The sequence below is a fragment of the Anomaloglossus baeobatrachus genome, chromosome 1, assembly GCF_048569485.1.
Source record: "Anomaloglossus baeobatrachus isolate aAnoBae1 chromosome 1, aAnoBae1.hap1, whole genome shotgun sequence".
NCBI classification, from domain to species: domain Eukaryota; kingdom Metazoa; phylum Chordata; class Amphibia; order Anura; family Aromobatidae; genus Anomaloglossus; species Anomaloglossus baeobatrachus.
The window spans coordinates 677,213,510-677,240,740 of record NC_134353.1 but is presented as its reverse complement, the minus strand read 5'-3'; the positions used below and the strand labels follow the sequence as shown (position 1 = coordinate 677,240,740).

The 27,231-nt window shown below is 43.9% G+C and overlaps 1 protein-coding gene across 3 annotated transcripts in view; it reads left to right on the top strand.

Moving 5' to 3' along the window:
- The window catches only part of LOC142248706 (clustered mitochondria protein homolog), a 123,132-nt gene that overhangs the window by 14,561 nt on the left and 81,340 nt on the right, over nt 1–27,231 (top strand). The window contains exons 3-10 of one of the 3 annotated variants that reach the window (XM_075320068.1): nt 6,658–6,829; nt 6,915–7,046; nt 7,152–7,306; nt 7,759–7,916; nt 9,272–9,397; nt 9,640–9,787; nt 23,001–23,093; nt 26,317–27,011. In XM_075320068.1, the coding sequence (XP_075176183.1) occupies nt 6,658–6,829; nt 6,915–7,046; nt 7,152–7,306; nt 7,759–7,916; nt 9,272–9,397; nt 9,640–9,787; nt 23,001–23,093; nt 26,317–27,011 (1,679 nt within the window). Of the gene's footprint in view, nt 1–6,657; nt 6,830–6,914; nt 7,059–7,151; nt 7,307–7,758; nt 7,917–9,271; nt 9,398–9,639; nt 9,788–23,000; nt 23,094–26,316; nt 27,012–27,231 lie in introns of all 3 variants that reach the window. The other 2 variants (XM_075320067.1, XM_075320066.1) reach the window with 2 other exon arrangements.

Below are 27,231 nucleotides of genomic sequence, written 5' to 3'. Positions count from 1 at the left end.
AAGGGCTGACGGGCACTCATCTGCGCTCCTCTACCCCAGTCCGGGACACAGTGTTCAAATGTATTCATGTCTGAAAGAAGTGAATACATTTGTATAAATGGTAGTAGGGAGGGAGTCAGCATTACCTGGTACCGTATGCAGCATCAATCCCCTTGGTCGGCAGCATATGGGCCGTATGTTGTACAGACCTGCTGTAGCCCATGTCGCCGCACGGGAACCAAAGAGGTGATATGTAGGTCCGCTTCCACCTCCAAAGCACCTAGCAACTTCTTTCAAAGATGGAACTATTAGATTGCAAAGGGCCCATATACTATGCTTGTACAGGGGCCCTTTTGTATATTTGTCCTCCTGTGCCCCCAGGGAAATATTAAAGTAAAGGTTAATGCATCCAACTGTGTGACAACTTCTTCATATGCCTCCAGTTTCATACAGGGACTACATAGAGGGACTTTATATGACAGATCCATATGGAATATAAAATTGTAAAATGCTCCATCAGATTCCCCATATACTGTATATATTTTGTCAAAACTGGGGTTAGTTTTTGGACTTGCCATCTGCTGAGATAGAAAGGTTGCACATTCATTCACTCACTAAACTGGATTATGGTTAAAACTGAGGCAACCAGCTTTATTCTCTTCATACATAGCAAAGCTACTAGATCAAATTAATTGAGTCACACTTGGATATTGCTTCTGATGCGAGATCATTGGCTGTGATATGCTAATGACCCTCCGCTCAGGCTCTGCTGCGAGTGTGATCCGTTCCTGAGATCAGATCACAGCTTCGGAGGAGAGGGAGGGATTAATGCCCCATCTCCTCCATTGATGTGTATCTGATATGCTGATATGCGTATATCGCCCTGCACTTGGATAACATCCGAGTGCAGTCCGATGTTTCTCCTGCACCCATAGACATTATAGGAGGCACTGGTGTGAGCACAAAGCACTTTTATAAGAAAAAAAAAATCTCTTACACCTGTTGCCTTTCGAGGGTCATTATGCAGCACACACCCTGGACAGCCTTGGATGGAGCGGCATATTCTGTTTTCTTCACTCCAGTAAAATATATGACACCTTCTTGGAATAAACAGTCCACTCCTGCAGCTGCTCTGCTACTGTTTGTACATAGAAAACCTGATGTGATTATTGCTAATTAGATCATTTAATTTTTTGTTACTTCCGTTTATGAGGATACCATTACCCTCCGTAGTACAAAATTAATAATATGTATATTTTATATTGACCATACTAGAAGAAAAAAGGTGGGGTTTTTTTTCAGAGTTTCCTTGAATTCAATGAATGGAAATTGGAGTATTTGTCTGTAATAATTAAAGGGGTTGTCCAGCCTTAAAGTACAATTATGTAGTCACTTTAAGGTACTATAGACTTGTGAATCCGTACAAAGCATGTACACTGTGAGGATTCTGCGGTGTTAGACCTGGGAGCAGACGGTCATGTGACCGTAAGTATGTGATTTGCATACTGCCGGCTACATTACAACTAGACGAATCCGTACACTTGCATTGAGAGAGGCCGCACACATCTAGTCGGCACATGAATGTACAGTCATATGAAAAAGTTTGGGCACCCCTATTAATGTTAACCTTTTTTCTTTATAACAATTTGGGTTTTTGCAACAGCTATTTCAGTTTCATATATCTAATAACTGATGGACTCAGTAATATTTCTGGATTGAAATGAGGTTTATTGTACTAACAGAAAATGTGCAATCCGCATTTAACCCCTTCAGCCCCCGGGCACTTTCCGTTTTTGCGTTTTTGTTTTTTGCTCCCCTTCTTCCGAGAGGCGTAACGTTTTTATTTTTCCATCAATCTTGCCATATGAGGGCTTGTTTTTTGCGGGACGAGTTGTACTTTTAAATGAAACCATAAGTTTTACCATATAGTGTACTGGAAAACGGCAAAAAAATTCCAAGTGCGGAAAAATTGCAAAAAAAATGGGATTGTACAATAGTTTTTGGGATATTTTATTCACCGTGTTCACTATATGGTAAAACTGATGTGTGGGTATGATGCCTCAGGTCGGTGCGAGTTTGTAGACACCAAACATGTATAGGTTTACTTGTATCTAAGGGGTTAAAAAAAATTCACAAGATTGTCCAAAAAACGTGGCGCACGTTTTGCGCCATTTTCCAAAACCCGTAGCGTTCTCATTTTTCAGGATCTGAGGCTCAGTGATGGCTTATTTTTTGCGTCTCGACCTGACGTTCTTAACGGTACCATTTTTGCGCAGATGCTATGTTTTGATCGCCTGTTATTGCATTTTGCGCAAAATTTGCGGCGACCAAAAAACGTAATTTTGGCGTTTGGAATTTTATTGCCGCTACGCCGTTTACTGATCAGATTCATTGATTTTATATTTTGATAGATTGGGCATTTCTGAACGTGGCGATACCAAATATGTGTGTATTTTTTATTTTTTTAACCCTTTAATTTTCAATGGGGTGAAAGGGGGGTGATTTGAACTTTTAGGTTTTTTTATTTTTTTTTTAATTTTTTAAAACTTTTTTTTTTTTTACTTTCTTTTTTTATTTTACTAGTCCCCCTAGGGGGCTATTGCGATCAGCAATCCGATCGCTCTGCACTATCTGCAGATCTCAGCTACAGAGCTGAGAACTGCAGATTTGCTGCTTCACTTTCAATGCCGGCTGTATTCCGGCATTGAGAGGAAGTGACTCATGTTAGCTACAGGCGTCATCACATGACCCTGTGCTACCATGGCAACCGCCGAAAGTCACGTGATCATGTCACGTGACTTCCGGTGGGGGCGGGGTAAGTCACTGTCATGGCGGCGCCCATGTACATATCGCTGCCAAGACTTTGGCAGCGAAATGTAAGGGGTTAATGGCCGCGGGTGGAAGCGATTCCACCCGCGGCTAGCAGGCACACATATCAGCTGTTGATAACAGCTGATATGTGCGCCGATCGCCGCCGCCCGGCGGCGGCAGGGGGCGGGGCTTACCGGCACACGATCCATGACGTATCTAGTACGTCATGGGTCGTTAAGGGGTTAAACAAAATTTGACCGGTGCAAAAGTATGGGCACCCTTATCAATTTCTTGATTTGAACACTCCTAACTACTTTTTACTGACTTACTAAAGCACTAAATTGGTTTTGTAACCTCATTGAGCTTTGAACTTCATAGGCAGGTGTATCCAATCATGAGAAAAGGTATTTAAGGTGGCCACTTGCAAGTTGTTCTCCTATTTGAATCTCCTATGAAGAGTGGCATCATGGGCTCCTCAAAACAACTCTCAAATGATCTGAAAACAAAGATTATTCAATATAGTTGTTCAGGTGAAGGATACAAAAAGTTGTCTCAGAGATTTAAACTGTCAGTGTCCACTGTGAGGAACATAGTAAGGAAATGGAAGAAAACAGGTACAGTTCTTGTTAAGCCCAAAAGTGGCAGGCTAAGAAAAATATCAGAAAGGCAGAGAAGAAGAATGGTGAGAACAGTCAAGGACAATCCACAGACCACCTCCAAAGACCTGCAGTATCATCTTGCTGCAGATGGTGTCAATGTGCATCGGTCAACAATACAGCGCACTTTGCACACGGAGAAGCTGTATGGGAGAGTGATGCGAAAGAACCCGTTTCTGCAAGCACGCCACAAACAGAGTTGCCTGAGGTATGCAAAAGCACATTTGGACAAGCCAGTTACATTTTGGAAGAAGGTCCTGTGGACTGATGAAACAAAGATTGATTTGTTTGGTCATACAAAAAGGCGTTATGCATGGAGGCAAAAAACCACGGCATTCCAAGAAAAGCACTTGCTACCCACAGTAAAATTTGGTGGAGGTTCCATCATGCTTTGGGGCTGTGTGGCCAATGCCGGCACCGGGAATCTTGTTAAAGTTGAGGGTCGCATGAATTCAACTCAGTATCAGCAGATTCTTGACAATAATGTGCAAGAATCAGTGACGAAGTTGAAGTTACGCAGGGGATGGATATTTCAGCAAGACAATGATCCAAAACACCGCTCCAAATCTACTCAAGCATTCATGCAGAGGAACAATTACAGTGTTCTGGAATGGTGTCACGCTCCCCGGGTCCCCTGCTCTGCTCCCCGGCTCACCTGCCACGCTCCCCGGCTTCCCTGCGTCGCTCCCCGGTTCCTCTGTCCGGCGTCCGCCGCTCCCCGGTCTCCAGCCTCCATTGCCTGCGGTCCCCAGGCGTCCTGGTCCCCGCTCCCGGCGCCCGTCGGCTACTCAGCCCCAGCCCGGCTCTCCTGCTTCCTGCTCACCGCTCCCTGCCCTGGCTTCTGGCACCCGGGCCTCGCGCATGCGCATTAGGGCGCGCGCGCGGTCATTGACCCTCTCTTAAAGGGCCAGCGTCCACTGACAGGAAATTGAACACACAGGTACAGGGTATAAAGGGGTTTAGTGTCCAAGTGGGCGGGGCCTGTTCTTCGTGTTTCCTAAGCTAGGAGTCAGGTCTCCTTGTGTCTCTGTGATATATTCACCTATCTCTCTTCTAGAGCCGCTCCTGCCTCGCCATCCGGTCCTGCCGACTCCCGAACCCCGAACGCTGACTATCTGCCATCCCGTCAGTCCGTTCCATCTCTGATCCCTGTGGTGACCCGTCCTCTCGCTCCATCGGTTCCGGACTCTGCCTGACAACACCTCGGCCTCCGAACCTGAGCTCCGTCACCCGGACTACCATCAGTGACTCCGTGGTCCCAGGGACTTCACCATTCTACTCTGTTGCACGGACTGTCCTGCTACCTGTAGTGCTCCGGCTACCGGACTCCTTGCCTTCAGGAAGGTGTTCGGCCCAGTGGATCCACCTCCTGGGTCTGCCCGTCCATCTGGCCCTAACAAATGGCCATCCCAGTCCCCAGACCTGAATATCATTGAACATCTGTGGGATGATTTGAAGCGTGCTGTCCATGCTCGGCGACCATCAAACTTAACTGAACTGGAACTGTTTTGTAAACAGGAATGGTCAAATATACCTTCATTCAGGATCCAGGAGCTGATTAAAAGCTACAGGAAGCGACTAGAGGCTGTTGTTTTTGCAAAAGAAGGATCTACAAAATATTAATATCACTTTTATGTTGAGGTGCCCATACTTTTGCACCGATCAAATTTTGTTTACATGCGGATTGCACATTTTCTGTTAGTACAATAAACCTCATTTTAATCCAGAAATATTACTCAGTCCATCAGTTATTAGATATATGAAACTGAAATAGCTGTTGCAAAAACCCAAATTGTTATAAAGAAAAAAGATTAACATTAATAGGGGTGCCCAAACTTTTTCATATGACTGTATGTATGGAAATTACATCCATGCGGTCACGAGCCTACCTCCAGCATGGGAGAATCCTCACAGCATATGCACTGCATTCACAAGGCTGTAGTCACATAGAGTGACTACAGACTTGTACTATAAGGCTGGACAACCGCTTTAAACAAGATACATCTATCAATGCACATTACATGGACAAAAGAACTGGGACAAACCTCTTAATGATTAAATTTAGGTTTTTCATTCAGTCTGATTAGCACAACTTAGGGGTGCTTCACACATAGCGAGATCGCTACCGAAATCGCTGCTACGGCACGGTTTTTGTGACGCAGCAGTGACCTCATTAGCGATCTCGCTGTGTGTGACACTGAGCAGCGATCTGGCCCCTGCTGCGAGATCGCTGCTCGTTACACACAGCCCTGGTTCATTTTCTTCAAAGGCGCTCTCCCGCTGTGACACACAGATCGCTGTGTCTGACAGCGAGAGAGCGACAAATGAAGCGAGCAGGGAGCAGGAGCCAGCATCTGGCAGCTGCGGTAAGCTGTAACCAGAGTAAACATTGGGTAACCAAGGTGGTTATCCGATATTTACCTTAGTTATCAGCCTCCGCAGCTCTCACGCTGCCTGTGCTGCCGGCTCCGGCTCTCTGCACATGTAGCTGCAGTAGACATCGGGTTAATTAACCCGATGTGTACTGTAGCTAGGAGAGCAAGGAGCCAGCGCTAAGCAGTGTGCGCGGCTCCCTGCTCTCTGCACATGTAGCGATGTTATGATCGCTGCTGCGTCGCTGTGTTTGACAGCTAAGCAGCGATCATAACAGCGAATTGCCAGGTCACTGTTACGTCACAGAAAGTGGTGACGTAACAGCGACGTCATTGTCGCTGTCGCTATGTGTGAAGCACCCCTAATTTACAAATGTCAGAAGAACGTTACCTGAAGGACCTCATTGGTCTCACTCTAGAGTTTGGTGGAGGAAGGATGACGTTATGGGGTTGTTTTTCAGAGGGTGGCCTGGGCCCCTTAATTCCAGTGAAGGGAAATATTATAGCTTCAGCACACCAATACATTTAGGAGATTTGTATGCTTCCAACTTTGTGGGAGCAGTTTGAGAAAGAAACTCACTTTCACAATGGTGAAATTTCTGTTCACCATTTCTGTGCTCAAAGCAAGGTCCATAAAGGCATGGGTAGACAGGTTTGGTGAGAAAGAACTTGACTAGCCATGCAGTGCTCTGACCTCAAGTAGAACAGAGATTTTGAACCAGGCCTTCATCTCCTACTAATGTTCTTTTGGGTTAATGGGCAAAAATCCCACAAACATACTCCAAAATCTATCATTTCTGAGCTGTTTGGTATGTTAAAAGGAACTCTATGTTGTACAGGTGTCATCGAAAGAGCTGGTGCAGGAGATTATCCAGGTATTGATGGAACATGAAGACTCCTGTCATAGAACCTGCTTTTCACTGCAGTTTGATGGGAATGTTCTGGACAACTTTTCAGAGCTTAAGTCTGTTGAGGGACTGAAAGAGGGTTCTGTTTTAAAAGTGGTGGAAGGTAAGTTTGTGTTATGAAAATATATATAACATAGAGCGGATCTCATGACATTAATTATAACAATCTCAGCTATCTTTTTTTTTAGAGGCATATACCATCAGAGAAGCACGAATTCACATACGCCATTTCAGGGACTTGTTGAAAAGCTTGGACTTCACTGATGCCTACAATGGAATAGACTGCAGTTCACTGTCCTTCCTTAGCAACATTTCAGAAGGTGATATTGGAGGTACCAATAATTAGATTTTACGATTTTTCAATATAGTTCCTCTATTTTGCCCTGGATTTATCTATTTCCAAAAATTCTGTTTCTATAACTTAGATTCCTCCAGTTCTGAAAACAATGGAAAGAAGAAGAAGCGTTCAACTGCAGAACAAGGGCTGGAGGCCATAGACTGTTCTCCACCAGAATATGTTCTTCCAGGAAGCATAGAGCGTCCTTTACAAGCTCTTCAACCTATCAGCTTCGACAACAAGGTTAACTTCTTACCATTCCGGAAATTTTTGACTGTCAGCGTGGCATGCACCCACCATAGCAACTGTTGTCACAGTTTAGGGCATTCTGCCAAAAATGCTTAATATGACTTTTGTTCCTCCTTAATTTGGTCATAACAATTAATTTTACCACATTATAAATGAAACTGGTTTTCACATTAATCACTTGTGGAATATCAATATAATAATAATAATAATGATAATAATTAATAACAATAATAAAAAATGTCTAAGTACAATCCTAAGAATAGGGGTGCCTGGTCACCCATTACTTGCAGAGATTTATCAGGACTTTTCAAGAGATGGACGCTGATTTCCATTGGAGTTACAGAAATCGCTATGTCTATCCAAGTGCCATAAATGTTTCTTTTGGGGGCATCTCTTTAATTTAATTTACTTTTCTGATCTTGTTTCATTTGGTACTATCTTTACAGCAGACTCCACAATGTCTGAAATCATTGATAATGAGTGGCTGGAATCCTCCTCCCGGCAATCGGAAAATGCATGGGGATCTCTTATACTTAACTGTAGTGACGATGGAAGACCACCACATTAATATTACTTCTTCCAATAGGGGCTTCTACATCAACCAGTAAGTACGTTGAGGAAAGTTTTCAGTAGTCAGTGATACTTCTAAATGTCTGAGGCTACCTTGGTGTCTGAGTTGGCCTCCGCCAAGCCAGGGTGTAATGGCAACCAACGCTCACGGTGGTTTTTCTGGCTCGCGGGCTGTCATCAGCAGAATAAAAAAAAAATGTGGAAGTTATGGATAGGGTGCAGTATCATGCTATCTCAATAAGCAATGTCCAAACCTCAGGTGCAACAGAAAAACTCACTTTTACTTGAGAAATTGACGATGATGATGATTACAGCTCTCTACAGTTATTGAGTGCAAAGAGTCGACAGCCCTTCATGGTGTTATTAACCCAGCTCTTTTCTGGCAATGTGTAGCAGCTCTCTTCACTCCCGATGGTTATAGCACTATACGTGCACTAAACATCTCCTCTCAGACTGGATCTTGGCATCCACAGCACCTCAAGCTTACAGGAAGAGTTCCTCAGCTCTCTTCCCACAACTGGCAACTTAAGATCTTATCAAAACATCCCCCTTCTGATCCCTAACTGGTGTAGTCTTGGACCGCACTGGACAATATGTTCCATACAGCTGCACAGATTTCGCTGGAGTCCCAACAGCGTCCACAGTGAAGGCACTGGCTGGCCTCCTTGATCTCCAACAGCACTCAATCCTAGGGGAGCTGGCTCCTCACACCATCAGAGCTCACAGATATTTATGATGCCTGATTTTGCAGGGTGCCACATTGGGACCTCAATATCGTGCTTCGGGTGCAGAACAAGTTTACGTTTTTACCAGCACATGGAGAAGAATACTAATAGTTGTTAGAATACTAATTTATCTTTGGGCTGTTTCTTAAAGGGAAGCTATCAGAGACTTAAATCCCACTCCCCAAATCATTTATATGCCCTTTAAAAGATAAGTCAGTAGATAACTTTATGACCTCAAAGCACTGCTCCAGGATTAAGAAATCATGTTTTTAAGTGCATTGGGGAATAATGATGCTCTTCTAGCTTCTCAGCCTCACTTTTCTATTTCCTACCTAGCAGCACCCTCCTCTGGCTGATTGACAGGTCAGTGGCCATGTATCAGAGCAAATGACCTGTCAATCAGCCATAGGAGGGTTCTGAAGGGAGAAATAGAAATAGAAAAGTGATCCTGAGATGCTAGAAGAGCATCATCATGCCCCAATGCACTTTTAGACAAAACTTCAAAATGTAATTTCTCACTGCTGCTTCAGTTCTTTGGGATCATAAAGGGATGGACTAGCTTATATTTTAAAGGGTTACATAATCTTATTAATTGCTTTAGGGGTAAAGGTTTGTGACATGTTCCCTTAAAATAAAAGTATTCATTATTTTGCATTTTTTTAAGGTCAACAGCAGAAGTATTTAACCCGAAACCTGCATCACCCAGCCAGTTGAGCCACAGTATTGTGGAATTGTTGAACCAAGTTAGCCCGGCTTTCAAGAAAAACTTTTCCAATCTACAAAAGAAAAGGTAAATGTCTGCAACACAGAGATTATAATCACACAAATGCACATGTCTCATAGAATAGACCAGTACTGATCACTATTCTACTGGTTGTCATTGGTACAGTCTACACTCTTGTTGTCAGACACATCCAGCGGTTGATATATCTGGCAATTTCTTCATTTTTTAGTGTTGCTTATAACGCTTTTTATTTTTTTATGCTTGCAAGACACCTATATAAGATTTCCGTTTTTCCCCTCAACTTCTAGGGTTCAACGTCATCCGTTAGAGAGAATTGCAACTCCTTACCAGATTTACAGCTGGATTGCCCCAAGCAGCAATCATATCATAGACTGTGTGCGGGCAGAGGATGCGTACAATTCACGTCTTGGGTATGAGGAGCACATTCCTGGCCAGGTATCAACAGACATTCATGACCAGTTTGCCAAGCCAACACATAAACCTTTGTGACTGTTTATTTTAATGAATTTATGCTTGTCCAGAGACATGTTTTCATTAGCGCTCTTGGTTTATGGACTTTTTGGGGCCTGGAATTGCAATTTTTTTCCCCTATAAATTAATAGTACATGCGAAACTAAGAAACTTGTATGTTATATCAGAGAAGTTTGCTTCATTCTCCTCCTGGACTGATCATTCATTCTTAAAATTCTCAATTCAGTGAATACAGATTATCCCAATACTGAGATGGGAGATGGTGCATATAATGTTATATGGAGAACTGTATCTGTTATTTCATTACTTGCAGCAGAATATCTGTGTCTGCCTCCAGCTCTTCCCTCCTCCTGCACCTCTCTCATCTATAGTGTCAAGGACATAGGTTGGGAGATTACGCAGATATTCCACCACTGCCACCAGTTTGTCACTAACAGCATTCCACTGCCTCTAATCGTCATGTCAATTATGCAATTGATTGACGAATGATGGGAGAGGTCGTGGCTGTTTCCACTAGCGGGGTAGTTATTGGGGAACTCACAGTGAGTGTATGGTATATACAATTTCGATTCCAGCTCATGAAATATATATATACCCTGCTACAGTCACTGCCAACTCCAATAACAAAAGGAACTACTAGCTGTCACCACCAATACTTCAAGGAGATTGAATACTTGTTACATGTAGTGTATGTCTTCAGGGATGCAGATTATAGAGCAAGAGGAATAAAGCTATTAGATTTTATATATTTACCGTATTTTTCGCTTTATAAGACGCACTTTTCCTCCCCAAATTTTGGGAGGAAAATGGGGGGTGCGTCTTATAAAGCGGTAGCGGGGGGGGGGGGGGGGTCCTGTCTGAGGCGATCGGGCGGGTGCCTGTGGCTGCATGCAAGCGCCCGGGTACCTGTACTTGCATGCAGCGGCAGCCGGGTACCCGTGGCTGTGTACGGGCGGCAGCGGGTGCTGTGTGGGGTCGGCAGCCAGGTACCTGTGCTTGCATGCGGTGGCAGCCGGGTACCCATGGCTGTGTGCGGGCGGCAGCCGGGTGCTGTGTGCGAGCGGCAGTCGGGTGCCCGTGCAGGTACTCGGCTGCCGCCCTCACACAGTCACCCATCTGCCGCCCGCACACAGCCATGGGTACCCGGCTGCCACCGCACGCAAGCACAGGTACCCGGCGGCTTGTACGCGGGGTGGGCGGGCAGCCTGCTGGCTGCCACTCTGTGCATGCGGGGCGGGCGGCTGTGCAGCTTACCAGTTGTCCGCGGTCCCACTTTCAAATGATGGCGCCGGTGGAGCTCTTGGATGAGAGCTCCATCTGCGCACGCGCTGCTCCGGGAGTCAGCGCGTGCGCAGATGGAGCCCTTGGATGAGAGCTCCATCTGCGCATGCGTCGCTCCGGGCGCCATTACTTGAATCGGGACCGCGGACACACTCCACCACTGAGCCGTCGCCGCCGCTCCCACTACTGAGCCGCCGCTGCCACCACTGAACCGGGACCGCGGACACACGCCACCACTGAGCAGTCCCTGCCGCTGCCACCACTGAGCAGTTGCCGCCGCTCCCACCACTGAGCCGCCGCTGCCACCACTGAACCGGGACCGCGGACACACGCCACCACTGAGCAGTCCCTGCCGCTGCCACCACTGAGCAGTCCCTGCCGCTGCCACCACTGAGCAGTTGCCGCCGCCGCTGCCACCACTGAACCGGGACCGCGGACACACGCCACCACTGAGCAGTCCCTGCCGCTGCCACCACCGAGCCGTCGCCCCCACTCCCACCACTGAGCCGTCGCCGCCGCTGCCACCACTGAACCGGGACCGCGGACACACTCCACCACTGAGCAGTCCCTGCCACCACTGAGCAGTCGCCGCCGCTGCCACCACTGAACCGGGACCGCGGACACTCACTGCACCGGCCTGTTGCACGGCTCACACGCCACGGCTGCTGCCGCCACCACGGACCCCACGGATCCTGCCACCGCGGACGCCACCGCGCCTGCAACCACGGCACCTGCAACCACGGACCCCGCTGCCACTGACCTGCCGCGCCTGCCAGCACAACCTGTGCCTCCTGTGACCCCGCTTCACCACCACTGCTGCCCCCCTCCGGTAAGAGAACACCGGAGTATAAGACGGACCCCATTTTTCTTTTTTTTACCTTTTTTATGTCTAAGTTTGGGGTGCGTCTTATATTCCGGTGCGTCTTATAAAGCGAAAAATACGGTAATCTGAAAAGTAGGCAGCGTTTATAAAAATATACAAAAGATGTTGCAAAGGGAACAAAACAATACAGTATATACAGTTACATAAAAATAAAAGAGATAAACAAAAAAAGAACTTAACCTGATGTCATGGAAATGGTGCAGATCTGTGGAGGGAAGAACTACAATGAAACGTGGAACAAGCCTACACATCAGTGTATCTTCCAGCACTGAACAAAGACGTTAACTCAAACGTCTGTAAACAGTCACTCCCACATACCTCACCTTGCTGACCTCAGATGGGGCTGTTCATGGAATGTGGCTCCAGTCTCGAGAAAGTTATGGGATCCCCAGCTTTAAGGATATCTTCGCCACTGGAGGACTCAGGTGGAAGATTTTACTGTCATATCATGATTTTAGTATACCAGTTTCATAATTATTGGCTTATAAATTGATATAAAACAATGACTTGGCAATCATGCTAGTTATTGGTATATTGAATTGTCTTTAGTGGTGTTCTTGAGGCAATTGGATCATTTAAGGTAATCATTGTAAATAGTTTAACCTTGGACATAGACTATAGTTGCTTGGACAGAGTTGAATATTTTCATCATTATCCTAAAAAGGACAATTCATATTATATTCAAGGAACCAAACTGGTAAAGCTCAATCCTTAAAGCAAACTGTTGTGGAGACACAGATGATAAGCAAAATGTTATTCGAGTATTTATCAGAAATTAATTTGAACTAGAATGAGATTTCTTTAACACTTTCCATAGATAGGAAATATGATATACAGTGCCTTGCGAAAGTATTCGGCCCCATTGAATTTTTCAACCTTTTCCCACATTTCAGGCTTCAAACATAAAGATAAAAAATTAAAATTTTATGGTGAAGAATCAACAAGTGGGACACAATTGTGAAGTTGAACGAAATGTATTGCTTATTTTGAACTTTCATAAAAAATAATAAACTGAACATTGGGGCGTGCAATATTATTCAGCCCCTTTAAGTTAATACTTTGTAGTCTTTCAGTTTTGCACATTGAGAGACTGAAATTGTTGCCCATTCTTCCTTTGCAAATAGCTCAAGCTGAGTGAGATTGGATGGAGAGCATTTGTGAACAGCAGTTTTCAGCTCTTTCTACAGATTCTCGATTGGATTCAGGTCTGGACTGTGACTTGGCCATTCTAATGTCAAGGTCAGAATGACGATGATGATGAGACTCAAAGGATCTCTTGATATCCGGCTGCTGCTTCTAATTAAAATGTCATGTGTGCACACGAGAATGAATAACTGCACAGCAAAGTCAGTTATGTCTATCTCCATGACTGGCTCTTAACCAAGTGTGTTCTTTATTGTTTGAAAGAAACTCTAGACCAAACAGTAAGGGGGTGTGAACAAAAGTTTTAGTCCAATCAAGTATCGTAAGTCAGGGCTTCATGACGTAGAGAGATCTGCATATTCTCCGTTGATTGGTCAGTCTAGGCTCCAGGAATTTCTTTGTCGATCTGTCTTGGGTGGAGAACAGGAAATGGTGGCCATCTTCAAGCTATACATATAGTATATACTGAGTCTAAGGAAAATACACTGAATATGCAATATACATATATACATGTTAGTAAGAAACAAAAGCATTCACAAATATGATGTGTTAGTTCACATCTACTGAACTATATAACTGAGTCTATGAAATGGCTGAATTAAGTATTTTTGGATACTCAATTCTTTATCCTCAACAGTCCCCCCTAAAGACTTACTTCTGCCATTTCTAAATACTAAGGGTACTGTGTTCCCTTAGGAAGAGAGGTAGAAAGATCTGTTGAAAAACCTGCCTAACTGAACGTTGAAACATGGGCGGAAAGGGGAAAGGGGTTTTCTTCACCGGTTTGAGACCAAGGACTCCTAGGCGAGTCCTCACCCTTTGTAGTTGGACTTTCCCATGTCTCAAGGTTCTCTAAGTCCTCTCTTCTAACTGTTCTGGCAGTACTGGTCTAAAACTGTACAGGGTTTTCTGAAAAGGATAAGTATGAGCAGAACGCTCAGTGCAGCTCCGGTCGATTAACCCTTCTACAATGCGAGGTGTGGATCCATAGATTTTCTGTGGTTGGATCAGCTCCTCTAGTGTTGACTCATGGCTCTTTCTCGCTTGTCCTTTAGGATCAATCAGTCTCCTGACTGGAGACCATATGCTAATAGCTCTGATTTAAGATCTGGAATTGGAGAATACACCTGTTTAGCACACTATTCAGTCAATTATATAAAAATATACATGCCTATGCTAAACCAAAAAACATCTTACATAAAGACCTGCTTATTGCAAAAAGAAAACAGAACATATACATTTTATACACCATTTACTAGTTTCCACTTTTCTATAAAATATACACTTTTTGTAAACACATTTTTCTTTACATACCACCTTCATGTGCTTCTCAACAATAATGTCGTTTTCTGCACTGGAATGCCTCTGACCAAACCTGGAGAGAAATTTACACAACACGCACAGACTTGCATACAACGTGCTCATGATATACATCTATAATCAGTTTGCAGTCTCTAAGAATGGGTAGAGTAGGTGCAGGGTGTTTCTACGGACTCTTTACAGTTTTTTCTCACTTCGTTCTAGGCACTTGTCTCACAAGACTGGGTGAATCTGCCCACCTGGGTACTGAACCCGGTGTCACCAAAGCACACACTGACAATTGTCTTTCACAGATGTTACCTGGGCCATCATTAAGAAGAGCTCTCATGGCAGAGAAAGCTTACCACCCTTTGTCCACAGACCTTCCTCAGTCAGCTGGCTCCCTGCATGTCACAGTCCATTCCTTGTTGTTTTGCTTGTTCCTGTAGGGATTTAAGAACACAAGGAGTGACAGAAGTCACTGACGTGACCAATGTCACCAAGGCATGGTCGGTATTGGTGAAAGACTCTCAACTCTAGGCCCGTTCACTGCTTCTTGGTCAGCTGCACCTGTGCGAGGATCTCCATCCGAATCCATCAGCTCAGATCTAGACTTTCTTTTCGGCATACCTAATTCATTTGACAACAGGAAAAAATCTACAACCTACATACACCTCTAAAGACTCTTACCCACTCCTGTTCTACCCATCTAGAGAGGGCATTTAATGCATCACTGTCTCCTGTATCAATAGGATTGGAGGGAGTGGTCGAATTTAGACTACCTCATGTGGTGTAAACAGCAGCATATCCAGTGCAGAATCGACCACCATCTGGTTTCATCTATAAAAACAAAAACTAAAAAATATACATTAGATCATTCTTATAACTTCATCTCTGATCATAATACAGTTAGTGGTCATCTATACTTCACATGACTGAGAATACTAAATAAATAAACAAACAAATAAACAAATAAACATATAAGACAAGACTTTCCTATTTCAGTTAACAGATATACCTCATAGTAATCTAATCAACATAACTTATGGGAAAAAAGGTCAGCTTCAAAACCTATCTAACATGCCTACTGCGCCCTCCAAGAAACTGGAGAATATAATTAATACCTTATTCCCCCCTTGTTTAATTGTTTATTTTACCAATATGGCAAAATTCAGCATTTTTATACTGGTATTCCCTAAAAGAAAAGATAAAACAGCAGGTAATAAATTAGCCACATACTAAAACCTAAAATGAACAAACACTAAAAGTAACGTACATCTCAGAACACTATACATTACTGGGAAATTTTAAAAACCTTACAATAAACACTGTATCCATAAAGAAAAGAAAAACCTTTCATAGTAGAAACAACTGAGACATGATTAAATGACAGCTGTGACTAGGCGACTAACCTGCAAAAATATATAAATTGTTTAGAAATAATCATAAAAACAGAAAAGGTGATAGAGTCACAAAATAAAAAATATATTGTTCAAATAAATCGCCATTAAAAACAAAACAACACAAATTATATCGCGCATCCCATAAAATTTAATATTCCCTATTCAGGTATAAACAGCAAACTAAAAATGGGAAATCCTGAACTCTAAGGGTTAAACCAAACTTACGTCACTATTGGAGAGAGACACATTCCATCAAGACACATTCCATCCCTGTCTCTTAAAAGCGAGAGAGGAAGAAGAAAAAAAACTCATCCTTTGTTATAACAAAGACGTAGCAGTGGACACATCCATTACCCATATGTACATTGGATGCATTATACATTTTTCCTAATTCCTTTTTACAAATGGATTTGATACATTTTGACATCAGTATGGGTAAGTCGTTTACAATTTTTGTTTTAAAGTAGCTAACACAGTACAAAGATATATATATTTACCTTCCTCTATTTTATTTTATGATATAATGCTGCAGGACTTTTAAAATACCAATTGATTTTATGTGAACAGATCTGTTTCCACATCATTTCTGTAAAAATTTCACTTACTTATTTTTGACTTGCATGTATTGGATAGCTGAGTAAACAAATATACAATTTATACTTATTCAAATGTGTTAGTCATTTATACCACAGAACACCTCCCACCGGGAATGGGTGGAGAGCTTTGAACAAAGAGCCATTGCGAGGGATGTGGCTTATGAGGTGTACTGCCATCAGTGGGTGTAGCAAGACGGCTGCCACAGGAAGTTCCAGGCACCTGACTTCCGGGTGCAGCATCCATGTTGTGACTCCCTGGGTGTACTGGGAGTGGCTGGAACTACGTAGTAAACCAGGGATACTTTTGGTGCCTGTAAATTTGCATTTCAGCATACAAAGGAGAGATTTGATTAGCACCAGATATAATGACTTCCAGAGCAGAACAATGAGGCACCGCTAGAGAAACACATTTAGTGATTCTACAAACAGCAACAGACAGTGAATGAGGTCTTTGTTCTCCAGTATACTCTCACTGGAGATTAATCTGAACTTCAGTACATGGGTTGCAGCCTGCCATCTAGTGGTAGTCCAACGATTTTACACAACTTTTTGCAATCTTTTGTATTTTTTTCCGTTTTTTTTATAACTAGGGCGACAGCGTTCTCAGCTCCTACTAAAAAACAATCTCTTCTTGAACAGAGTATACAGTGCTCTAGCTGGATTGGCCACATCCAACTGAACCCTCTTCCCACTTCCCTACTATGCAATAAGGACATACTGCGACGTCCAACGTACGAATACAATACCGTTCCTCGTACGTTCCTATTTTTCCGGCGTCTCACATAGCAGTGCATGAGTTAATACTCAGGGGAATACGCTGGTTCAAAACACTTTTCTCCACCACCGGAATCCCTCCCCCTCTTTCCCGTGTAAGCGGACGCACTTTTTCAGCGTCCAACACGTGGATACTAATACCGTTCTCCACGTGTTCCTATTTCCGGCTATTAACACAAGAATCGATGTATTTTATATATATATATAAATAAAACACTGGGGGACATGCCAATTCCCTTATCTCTCTGTTCCAAAAACAAACCAACGATTACAAAATGCTGAAAAACGCATAAACTAGTTAATTTCTCTCAAATCCAAACTAAAATAACACTTGTTTTTCTTTCAAATCATTACAACTCTGCTTGCTTTACGATACAAAGGCTGCAGCCATCTCCTGTATATTAGCCCACTGACCCCTCCTCTCTCCTCGCTCCAAAGAGCTGCGCTGTTTTAACCCCCGGCGTCTGCCTCTTCACCCTCCACCCCCCTGTTTCTCAGCTAAAAGACAGCAGAGACCGAGCTGTGTAACTTGATCTCCGCTCTGCCTCAAGCAGCTGGTGGACATATGGCCCCCACCTTTTTGCTTCCTCTGAGTGTAAGAATGTAAGGATGTGCTCCCCCCTCACGCATTCCTAACACACACAAACTTTCCTCTTAGTGGAGAAATGCAGACAGCCGGATACTTTACAAAAGACCTAAAAGCCAGCACCTATAGGGTCTGGGTTTCTCTCGGTCACCGGCGAGCGACAGTCACACCGTTAGGTCTCCGGTGCACTACCATTCTCCGGACTAGTGACCACCCCCTTTCGCCAGGTGTCTCTCGATCCACAGGTAAAACAGCACACACAATGTATATGATGCTTACCGCGGAAACGAAGGGTGATCAATCCTTGATATCGAGCAACACCTGGATACTTGTGGAGCAGCCTCAGACGTCCGGAAAGTGGAAGCTCTGACTCACTCTTCTCGGTAGCCCCACGTTGGGCGCCAACTGTCAAGGTCAGAATGACGATGATGATGAGACTCAAAGGATCTCTTGATATCCGGCTGCTGCTTCTAATTAAAATGTCATGTGTGCACACGAGAATGAATAACTGCACAGCAAAGTCAGTTATGTCTATCTCCATGACTGGCTCTTAACCAAGTGTGTTCTTTATTGTTTGAAAGAAACTCTAGACCAAACAGTAAGGGGGTGTGAACAAAAGTTTTAGTCCAATCAAGTATCGTAAGTCAGGGCTTCATGACGTAGAGAGATCTGCATATTCTCCGTTGATTGGTCAGTCTAGGCTCCAGGAATTTCTTTGTCGATCTGTCTTGGGTGGAGAACAGGAAATGGTGGCCATCTTCAAGCTATACATATAGTATATACTGAGTCTAAGGAAAATACACTGAATATGCAATATACATATATACATGTTAGTAAGAAACAAAAGCATTCACAAATATGATGTGTTAGTTCACATCTACTGAACTATATAACTGAGTCTATGAAATGGCTGAATTAAGTATTTTTGGATACTCAATTCTTTATCCTCAACACTAACACCTGGGTACATTTATTTGTGAACCATTCCATTGTAGATTTTGCTTTATGTTTTGGATCATTGTCTTGTTGAAAGACAAATCTCCATCCCAGTCTCAGGTCTTTTGCAGACTCCAACAGGTCTTCTTCAAGAATGGTCCTGTATTTGGATCCATCCATCTTTCCATCAATTTTAACCATCTTCCCTGTCCCTGCTGAAGAAAAGCAGGCCCAAACCATGATGCTACCACCACCATGTTTGACAGTGGGGATGGTGTGTTCAGGGTAATGAGCTGTGTTGCTTTTACGCCAAACATATCGTTTGGCATTGTGCCCAAACAGTTCTATTTTAGTTTCCTCTGACCAGAGCACCTTCTTCCATATGTTTGGTGTGTCTCCCAGGTGGCTTGTGGCAAACTTGAAAAAATATTTTTTATGGATATCTTTGAGAAATGGCTTTCTCCATGCCACTCTTCCATAAAGGCCAGATTTGTGCAGTGTGTGACTGATTGTTGACCTATGGACAGACTCTCCCACCTCAGCTTTAGATCTCTGCAGTTCATCCAGAGGGATCATGGGCCTATTGGCTGCATCTCTGATCAGTCTTCTCCTTGTTTGAGATGAAAGTTTGGATGGATGGCTGGGTCTTGGTAGATTTGCAGTGGTATGATACTCCTTCCATTTCAATATGATCACTTGCACAGTGCCCCTTGGGATGTTTAAAGTTTTGGAAATCTTTTTGTAACTAAATCCGGCTTTAAACTTCTCCACAACAGTATCATGGACTTGCCTGTTGTGTTCCTTGTTCTTTATGATGCTATCTGTGCTTTAAACAGAACACTGAGACTATCACAGAGCAGGTGCATTTATACGGAGACTTGATTACACACAGGTGGCTTATATTTATCATCATCAGTCATTTAGGACAACATTGGATCATTCAGAGATCCTCAATGAACTTCTGGAGTGCGTTTGCTGCACTGAAAGTAAAGGGGACGAATAATATTGCACGCCCCAATTTTCAGTTTTTTATTTTTTTAATAGTTTAAAATAAGCAATACATTTCGTTCTACTTCACAATTGTGTCCCACTTGTTGTTGATTCTTCACCATAACATTACATTTTTTATCTTTTATGTTTGATTCCTGAAACATGGGAAAAGGTTGAAAAATTCAAGGGGGCTGAATACTTTCGCAAGGCACTGTATGTATTGTGATCCACTTGCCCAATATTCATTTGGAGCTCATAGTCAAGTCTCACATTTATGTAAGCATATCACAATGCCGAAGATGTGTCTATCATAACTAGTGGCACAAGTATAGTTTGAGGGCCCCTGGTGCAAAATTTGGGCCTGCCCCCCCCGCATGTTGGTCAGGTGTATGGGCCCTTGTAGTGTTCTAAATCCTATAAAGATATATGAGTTGCCCTCCACCCTATTATGTAGTAGTGACCCCTATCCTGTTCTAATATATGTTATACTGGGCTTCTTCCTGGTAAATATGTCCCCCACCCTGGTATAAATGTCCCCCTTCCTGGTAAATATGTTTCTCCCATCCTGGTAATTTGCCCCACCATCCTGGTAAATATGCCCCCCATACTGGTATATATTCCCCCCAGCCTGGCATATATTTTCCCATTATGGTATATACAGTTAGGTCCAGAAATATTTGGACAGTGACACAATTTTCGCGAGTTGGGCTCTGCATGCCACCACATTGGATTTGAAATGAAATCTCTACAACAGAATTCAAGTGCAGATTGTAACGTTTAATTTGAAGGTTTGAATAAAAATATCTGATAGAAATTGTAGGAATTGTACACATTTCTTTACAAACACTCCACATTTTAGGAGGTCAAAATTAATTGGACAAATAAACCAATCCCAAAAAAAAATTTTTATTTTCAATATTTTGATGCGAATCCTTTGGAGGCAATCACTGCCTTAAGTCTGGAACCCATGGACATCACCAAACGCCGGGTTTCCTCCTTCTTAATGCTTTGCCAGGCCTTTACAGCCGCAGCCTTCAGGTCTTGCTTGTTTGTGGGTCTTTCCGTCTTAAGTCTGGATTTGAGCAAGTGAAATGCATGCTCAATTGGGTTAAGATCTGGTGATTGACTTGGCCATTGCAGAATGTTCCACTTTTTTGCACTCATGAACTCCTGGGTAGCTTTGGCTGTATGCTTGGGGTCATTGTCCATCTGTACTATGAAGCGCCGTCCGATCAACTTTGCGGCATTTGGCTGAATCTGGGCTGAAAGTATATCCCGGTACACTATAGAATTCATCCGGCTACTCTTGTCTGCTGTTATGTCATCAATAAACACAAGTGACCCAGTGCCATTGAAAGCCATGCATGCCCATGCCATCATGTTGCCTCCACCATGTTTTACAGAGGATGTGGTGTGCCTTGGATCATGTGCCGTTCCCTTTCTTCTCCAAGCTTTTTTCTTCCCATCATTCTGGTACAGGTTGATCTTTGTCTCATCTGTCCATAGAATACTTTTCCAGAACTGAGCTGGCTTCATGAGGTGTATTTCAGCAAATTTAACTCTGGCCTGTCTATTTTTGGAATTGATGAATGGTTTGCATCTAGATGTGAACCCTTTGTATTTACTTTCATGGAGTCTTCTCTTTACTGTTGACTTAGAGACAGATACACCTACTTCACTGAAAGTGTTCTGGACTTCAGTTGATGTTGTGAACGGGTTCTTCTTCACCAAAGAAAGTATGCGGCGATCATCCACCACTGTTGTCATCTGTGGACGCCCAGGCCTTTTTGAGTTCCCAAGCTCACCAGTCAATTCCTTTTTTCTCAGAATGTACCCGACTGTTGATTTTGCTACTCCAAGCATGTCTGCTATCTCTCTGATGGATTTTTTCTTTTTTTTCAGCCTCAGGATGTTCTGCTTCACCTCAATTGAGAGTTCCTTAGACCGCATGTTGTCTGGTCACAGCAACAGCTTCCAAATGCAAAACCACACACCTGTAATCAACCCCAGACCTTTTAACTACTTCATTGATTACAGGTTAACGAGGGAGACGCCTTCAGAGTTAATTGCAGCCCTTAGAGTCCCTTGTCCAATTACTTTTGGTCCCTTGAAAAAGAGGAGGCTATGCATTACAGAGCTATGATTCCTAAACCCTTTCTCCGATTTGGATGTGAAAACTCTCATATTGCAGCTGGGAGTGTGCACTTTCAGCCCATATTATATATATAATTGTATTTCTGAACATGTTTTTGTAAACAGCTAAAATAACAAAACTTGTGTCACTGTCCAAATATTTCTGGACCTAACTGTATATATATATTCCCCATCCTGGTACATATGTCCACATTCTGGTATATGTGTTCTTATGCTGGTATATATGTCACCATCCTGGTATACATGTCCTTATCCTGGACCACTTCCTGGTATATATGTCACCATCCTAGGCACCTTCCAGGTATACATGTTACCATCCTAGTATATATGTCCCCATCCTGGGCCCCTTTCTGGTATATATGTCCCCATTCTGGTATATATGTCCCCATGCTGGGAAATATGTCCCCTTCCTGGTATATATGCCCCCATCCTGGGCCCCCCCTGGTATATATGTCCCATTCATGGTATATATGTTCCCATCCTGGGCCATTCCTGGTATATATGTCCCCATCTGGGAAATATGTCCCCTTCCTGGTATATATGCCCCCATCCTGGGCCCCCCCTGGTATATATGTCCCATTCATGGTATATATGTTCCCATCCTGGGCCATTCCTGGTATATATGTCCCCATCTGGGAAATATGTCCCCATCCTTGTATATTTGTCTCTGTTCTGTCTCTAACAGAAGAAAAAAAAGCCCATTGTACTTACTCACCTTCGCGGCTCCCATGTCACATGGCATCCTCCTTTGTAGCTCGCACGCAGTGCCAAGCAGCTGACATCGGTGTCAGTGCTATATGTTGCTGTTTCCCACTTGCACATAGTCCATATTCAATTAGGACATAGCTCGCTAAGCTTTTTGGTACTTGTATAAATCTAAAATGTTGCTGTCTTTTCCTTGCACATAGTCCACACTCAATTAGGATGTAGATTGTTATATGGTAAATATATAGAAGGCAAGTTACAATAAATATTCCTATTGCCATTAGACTATATGTAGGAGAATATGAAGGTTGAAAAATTTTCATATCAGTGCAGGAAAAACATAGACTTTTCATATTACAGATGGACACCTTACAGATGTAAGTTATATTACTAATGTAATTGTATTGTATTATTCTCTACCTTGAAGACTAGAGACTGGAATGAGGAGCTGCAGACAACTCGAGAACTTCCACGGGAGCTCCCGTCAGATCATCTACTGCGACAAAGAGCAAACTTTAAGGTAATAACAGTGAATATGGATAGATTGATTTATTGGTGTCCTTAGGGATTTGACATCCAATATAATGGCATCAAAGCTTGATAGGCTCATGACTAGGGATGAGCGAATGCATTCGCCACTATTCAGTATCCGACAAATAACAGGCTATTCGCACCATTCGGTATCCGACGGATAAAACAGCATCTGCTCCGATACTTTCATTTTCATTTCTGACTTCCTGGCGCCTTTTTTCCAGCCAATGAACACATCTAATGTTGCTTGCCCTCACAGTAACACCGCAACCATCTTTGTTGTGGTGTTACTATGATTGGCTTGGCCGCACAGCATCATAGGGGCTATATAAGCCAGCAACCATTTTGTGAACACGCAGTGATGGGGAGCTGGCGGTGGTGATAGACTTTATTGTGTGCTGGAGAGCGTTGGTAGATCCAACTAATAAATAGTCCTTGTAAGGGCTGAACACAGTGTCTAGTAGCTGTTAGCAGCTCCATAAATCACTTTTTTCACAAACGGAACGCAGGTCTTTCGGTCTCTCTCTATGTCGGTCTCTCCCTCCACCCCCCATCTCATCATACTCACCAATCACTGACCGATCACCGACACGGCGCTGCACAGCTGTCACACTGCTCTAGTGGCTTCTCCAGCTTTTGAAAATGCCGGCCGCTCATTATTCCATCTCGTATTCCCTGCTCCGCCACCCACCGGCGCCCATGATTGGTTGCATTCAAGTGCGCCCCCATGCTGAGTGACAGCTGTCTCACTGCAACCAATCACAGCCGCCGGTGGGTGGGTCTATGTAGTGCAGTAAAATAAATAAATAATTTAAAAATAAACGGTGTGCGGTCCCCCCCAATTTTGATACCAGCCAAAGTAAAGCCACACGGCTGAAGGCTGGTATTCTCAGGATAGGGAGCCCCATGTTATGGGGAGCCCCCCAGCCTAAAAATATCAGCCAGCAGCCGCCCAGAATTGCCGCATCCATTGGATGCGACAGTCCCGAGACGCTACCCGACTCATCCAGAATTGCCTGGTGTGGTGGCAATCTGGGTAATAAGGAGTTAATGGCAGCCCATTGCTGCCACTAAGTCGTAGGTTAATCATGGCAGGCGTCTATGAGACACCCCCCAATGATTAACTTGTAAGCGAAAGTAAATAAACACATACACCCAAAAGAATCCTTTATTTGGAATAAAAGACAAATAAAAACACCCTCTTTCACCACTTTATTAAAATCCCCAAATACCCCTCCAGGTCCGACGTAATCCACACGAGGTCCCACGACGCTTCCAGCTCTGTTACATGAAGCTGACAGGAGCGGCCGTACAACACCGCCGCTCCTATGATCTCCACGCAGCAACTGAAGTCAACCGCGTGATCAGCCTTGAAATCACTCAGGTTACCCACGGCCACAGCTCTCAGGTGGAGGGGAATTTGCTCTCAGGTGGAGGACTGCAGCTGGTAGTGGGTAACTTGAGTGATGGCACCGCTGATCGTGCGGCAGTTTGGATTCATTTTTGACAGTGCGGTCTCACTCTGCTCTGCTACATCCCCATAGAACATAGCTGGCAGAGAGACAGAGCCGCGCGATCAGAATGAACTCGGATGAACTTCACCCGACTTCATTGTCATCGCGCGGCTCTGTGTGTGTGCCGCGGCCTGATTTGTGATCCCAGGTGAAGGACTCACCGGTGACCGCAAATCCCCTGAGTGATTGAAGTGAGTCGCGCGATCAGTGGTGCCAGTTCGAGTCCTCCACCTGAGAGCTGTGGGGCCGCGGGTAACCTGAGTGACGTCACCGCTGATCGCGCGGCTCACTTTAGTTGCTGCGCGGAGCTCACAGGAGCAGCGGTGTTCTATTGCCGCTCCTGTCAGCTTCATATAGCAGAGCTGGAGGCGTCGTGGGACCTCGTGTGGATTACGTCGGACCTGAAGGGGTATTTGGGGATTTTAATAAAATGGTGAAAGGGGGTGTTTTTTTGTCTTTTATTCCAAATAAAGGATTTTTTCGGGTGCATGTGTTTATTTACTTTCACTTACAGGTTAATTATTGGGGGTGTCTCATAGATGCCTGCCATGATTACCCTAGGACTTAGTGGCATGGGCTGCCATTAACTGCTTATTACCCCGATTACCACTACACCAGGGCAATTCTGGGTGAGCCGGGTAGAGTCCCGAAACTGTCGCATCTAATGGATGCAGCAATTCTGGGCGGAGGCTGGCCGATATTTTTAGGCAGGGGGGCTCCCCAGAACATGGGGCTCGCTATCCTGAGAATACCAGCCTTTAGCCGTGTGGCTTTACTTTGGCTGGTATCAAAATTGGGGGGGACCGCACGCCGTTTTTTTAAATTATTTATTTATCTTACTGCACTACATAGACCCGCCCACTGGCGGCTGTGATTGGTTGCAGTGGGCGGGGGAAGCAGGGAATACAAGATGGAATAATGAGTGGCCGGCATTTTCAAAAGCTGGAGAAGCCGCCGGAGCAGTGTGACAGTCATGCAGCGCCGCAGCGGTGATTGGTCAGTGATTGGTGAGTATGAGAGAGGGGGGGAGAGGGAGACACCGACAGAGAGAGAGACCGACTGACTTACCGACCGACAGAGAGAGAGAGAGAGACCGAAAGACCTGCATCCTGTTTGTCATAAAAGTGATTTGGTTTGAGAGCTGTTCTGGCGACTACTTAAAAGCCGCGTGTTGCTCTGAGCACGTTATTCCAAGACACCAGAAATGCAGTCACGCACTTTCTACAGGCTGTGCCCATACTGTTTCTGCCTTTTCCCATCCATTTCAGCCTTTTCATCAGTCACCACAGCTCAGCGTTAGGTCCAATGTGAAATTATTCGGGTTTCCTATAGACTTACATTGGGCGTCGAATATTTCCAAATACGCGAATAGCGGTGACCTATTGGTCAGATATTCGTTGAAGCGGATATTTTGGTATTCGATCATCCCTACTCATGACGTAATTTTCATACTTACAATAGAGCCATTTAGAGGCAGTTCTCCTTAACAGTCGGCCGCCTGATCAGGTTATAAACATATTTAGCTTTGAATATGAGGTCAATCGCCTGATTGACCAAGATTGGTGACAACTTGGGGACAATGTTTTAAGATGACCAGAAATTGGTTCTACCTAAAGTTGCATTTCTTGTTAATAGCATGTTGGAGCATAGATGTCATTCATAATGTCTGACTGTTGTCTTTTCTATTGTACCTTGTAGATTAACTCTGATTTTGTCGGGGCATCCACCCGAGGAGCCATGGCAGTAATTGATGGAAATGTTATGGCAATCAACCCTGGAGAGGAAACAAAGATGCAAATGTTTATTTGGAACAACATCTTTTTCAGCTTTGGCTTTGACGTAAGAGATCATTACAAGGATCTGGGTGGAGATCACGCTGCCCATGTGGCTGCGACCCATGACCTAAGAGGAGTACAGGCGTACAATGATTTAGACATTGACGAACTTTATGTCTTAGGTACGGTAGTTCTCGATTACAGAGGATACAGAGTAACTGCTCAGTCAATCATACCTGGAATATTGGACCGGAAGGAAGACCAAAGTGTTGTATATGGTTCTATTGACTTTGGTAAAACTGTCACATCAAATGTAAAATATCTAAGTTTACTCCAGAAAGCCTGTAAACCACTGCGGATAATGAGGCATACCGTGCTAAATGAGAAGGATGAAGAAGTGCTTCTGTGTTCTTCTGTGGAGTGCAAAGGAATTGTGGGTAATGACGGGCGTCACTACATTTTGGATCTCCTTAGAACTTTTCCTCCTGATGTAAACTTTTTACAACTGAAGGAAGAGGACTTAATAAAAAATTTCCAAATCCATGGATTCCCTAAATCTTATCGACACCGACTGTGCAGTTTGAGGCCAGAGCTCATAGAAAGATTCGTTCAACACAAGTAAGTTACTTGGTCAGATGAGATTTAGGAACCATGATGAGTCTCATGTTATGTGAAGGAAACAAAGATGGTGAAGGTTTGTGATTACATGAAATAGATTTAAAATATTAATATTTCTACGGAACATGGCATGTTTGTAGGGTAAGACACAAGTGACACAGTTGCTGACTAGGGGACGAATGCAGACCTCCCAAATTTACAGTAGGGTAGTGAAATAAAG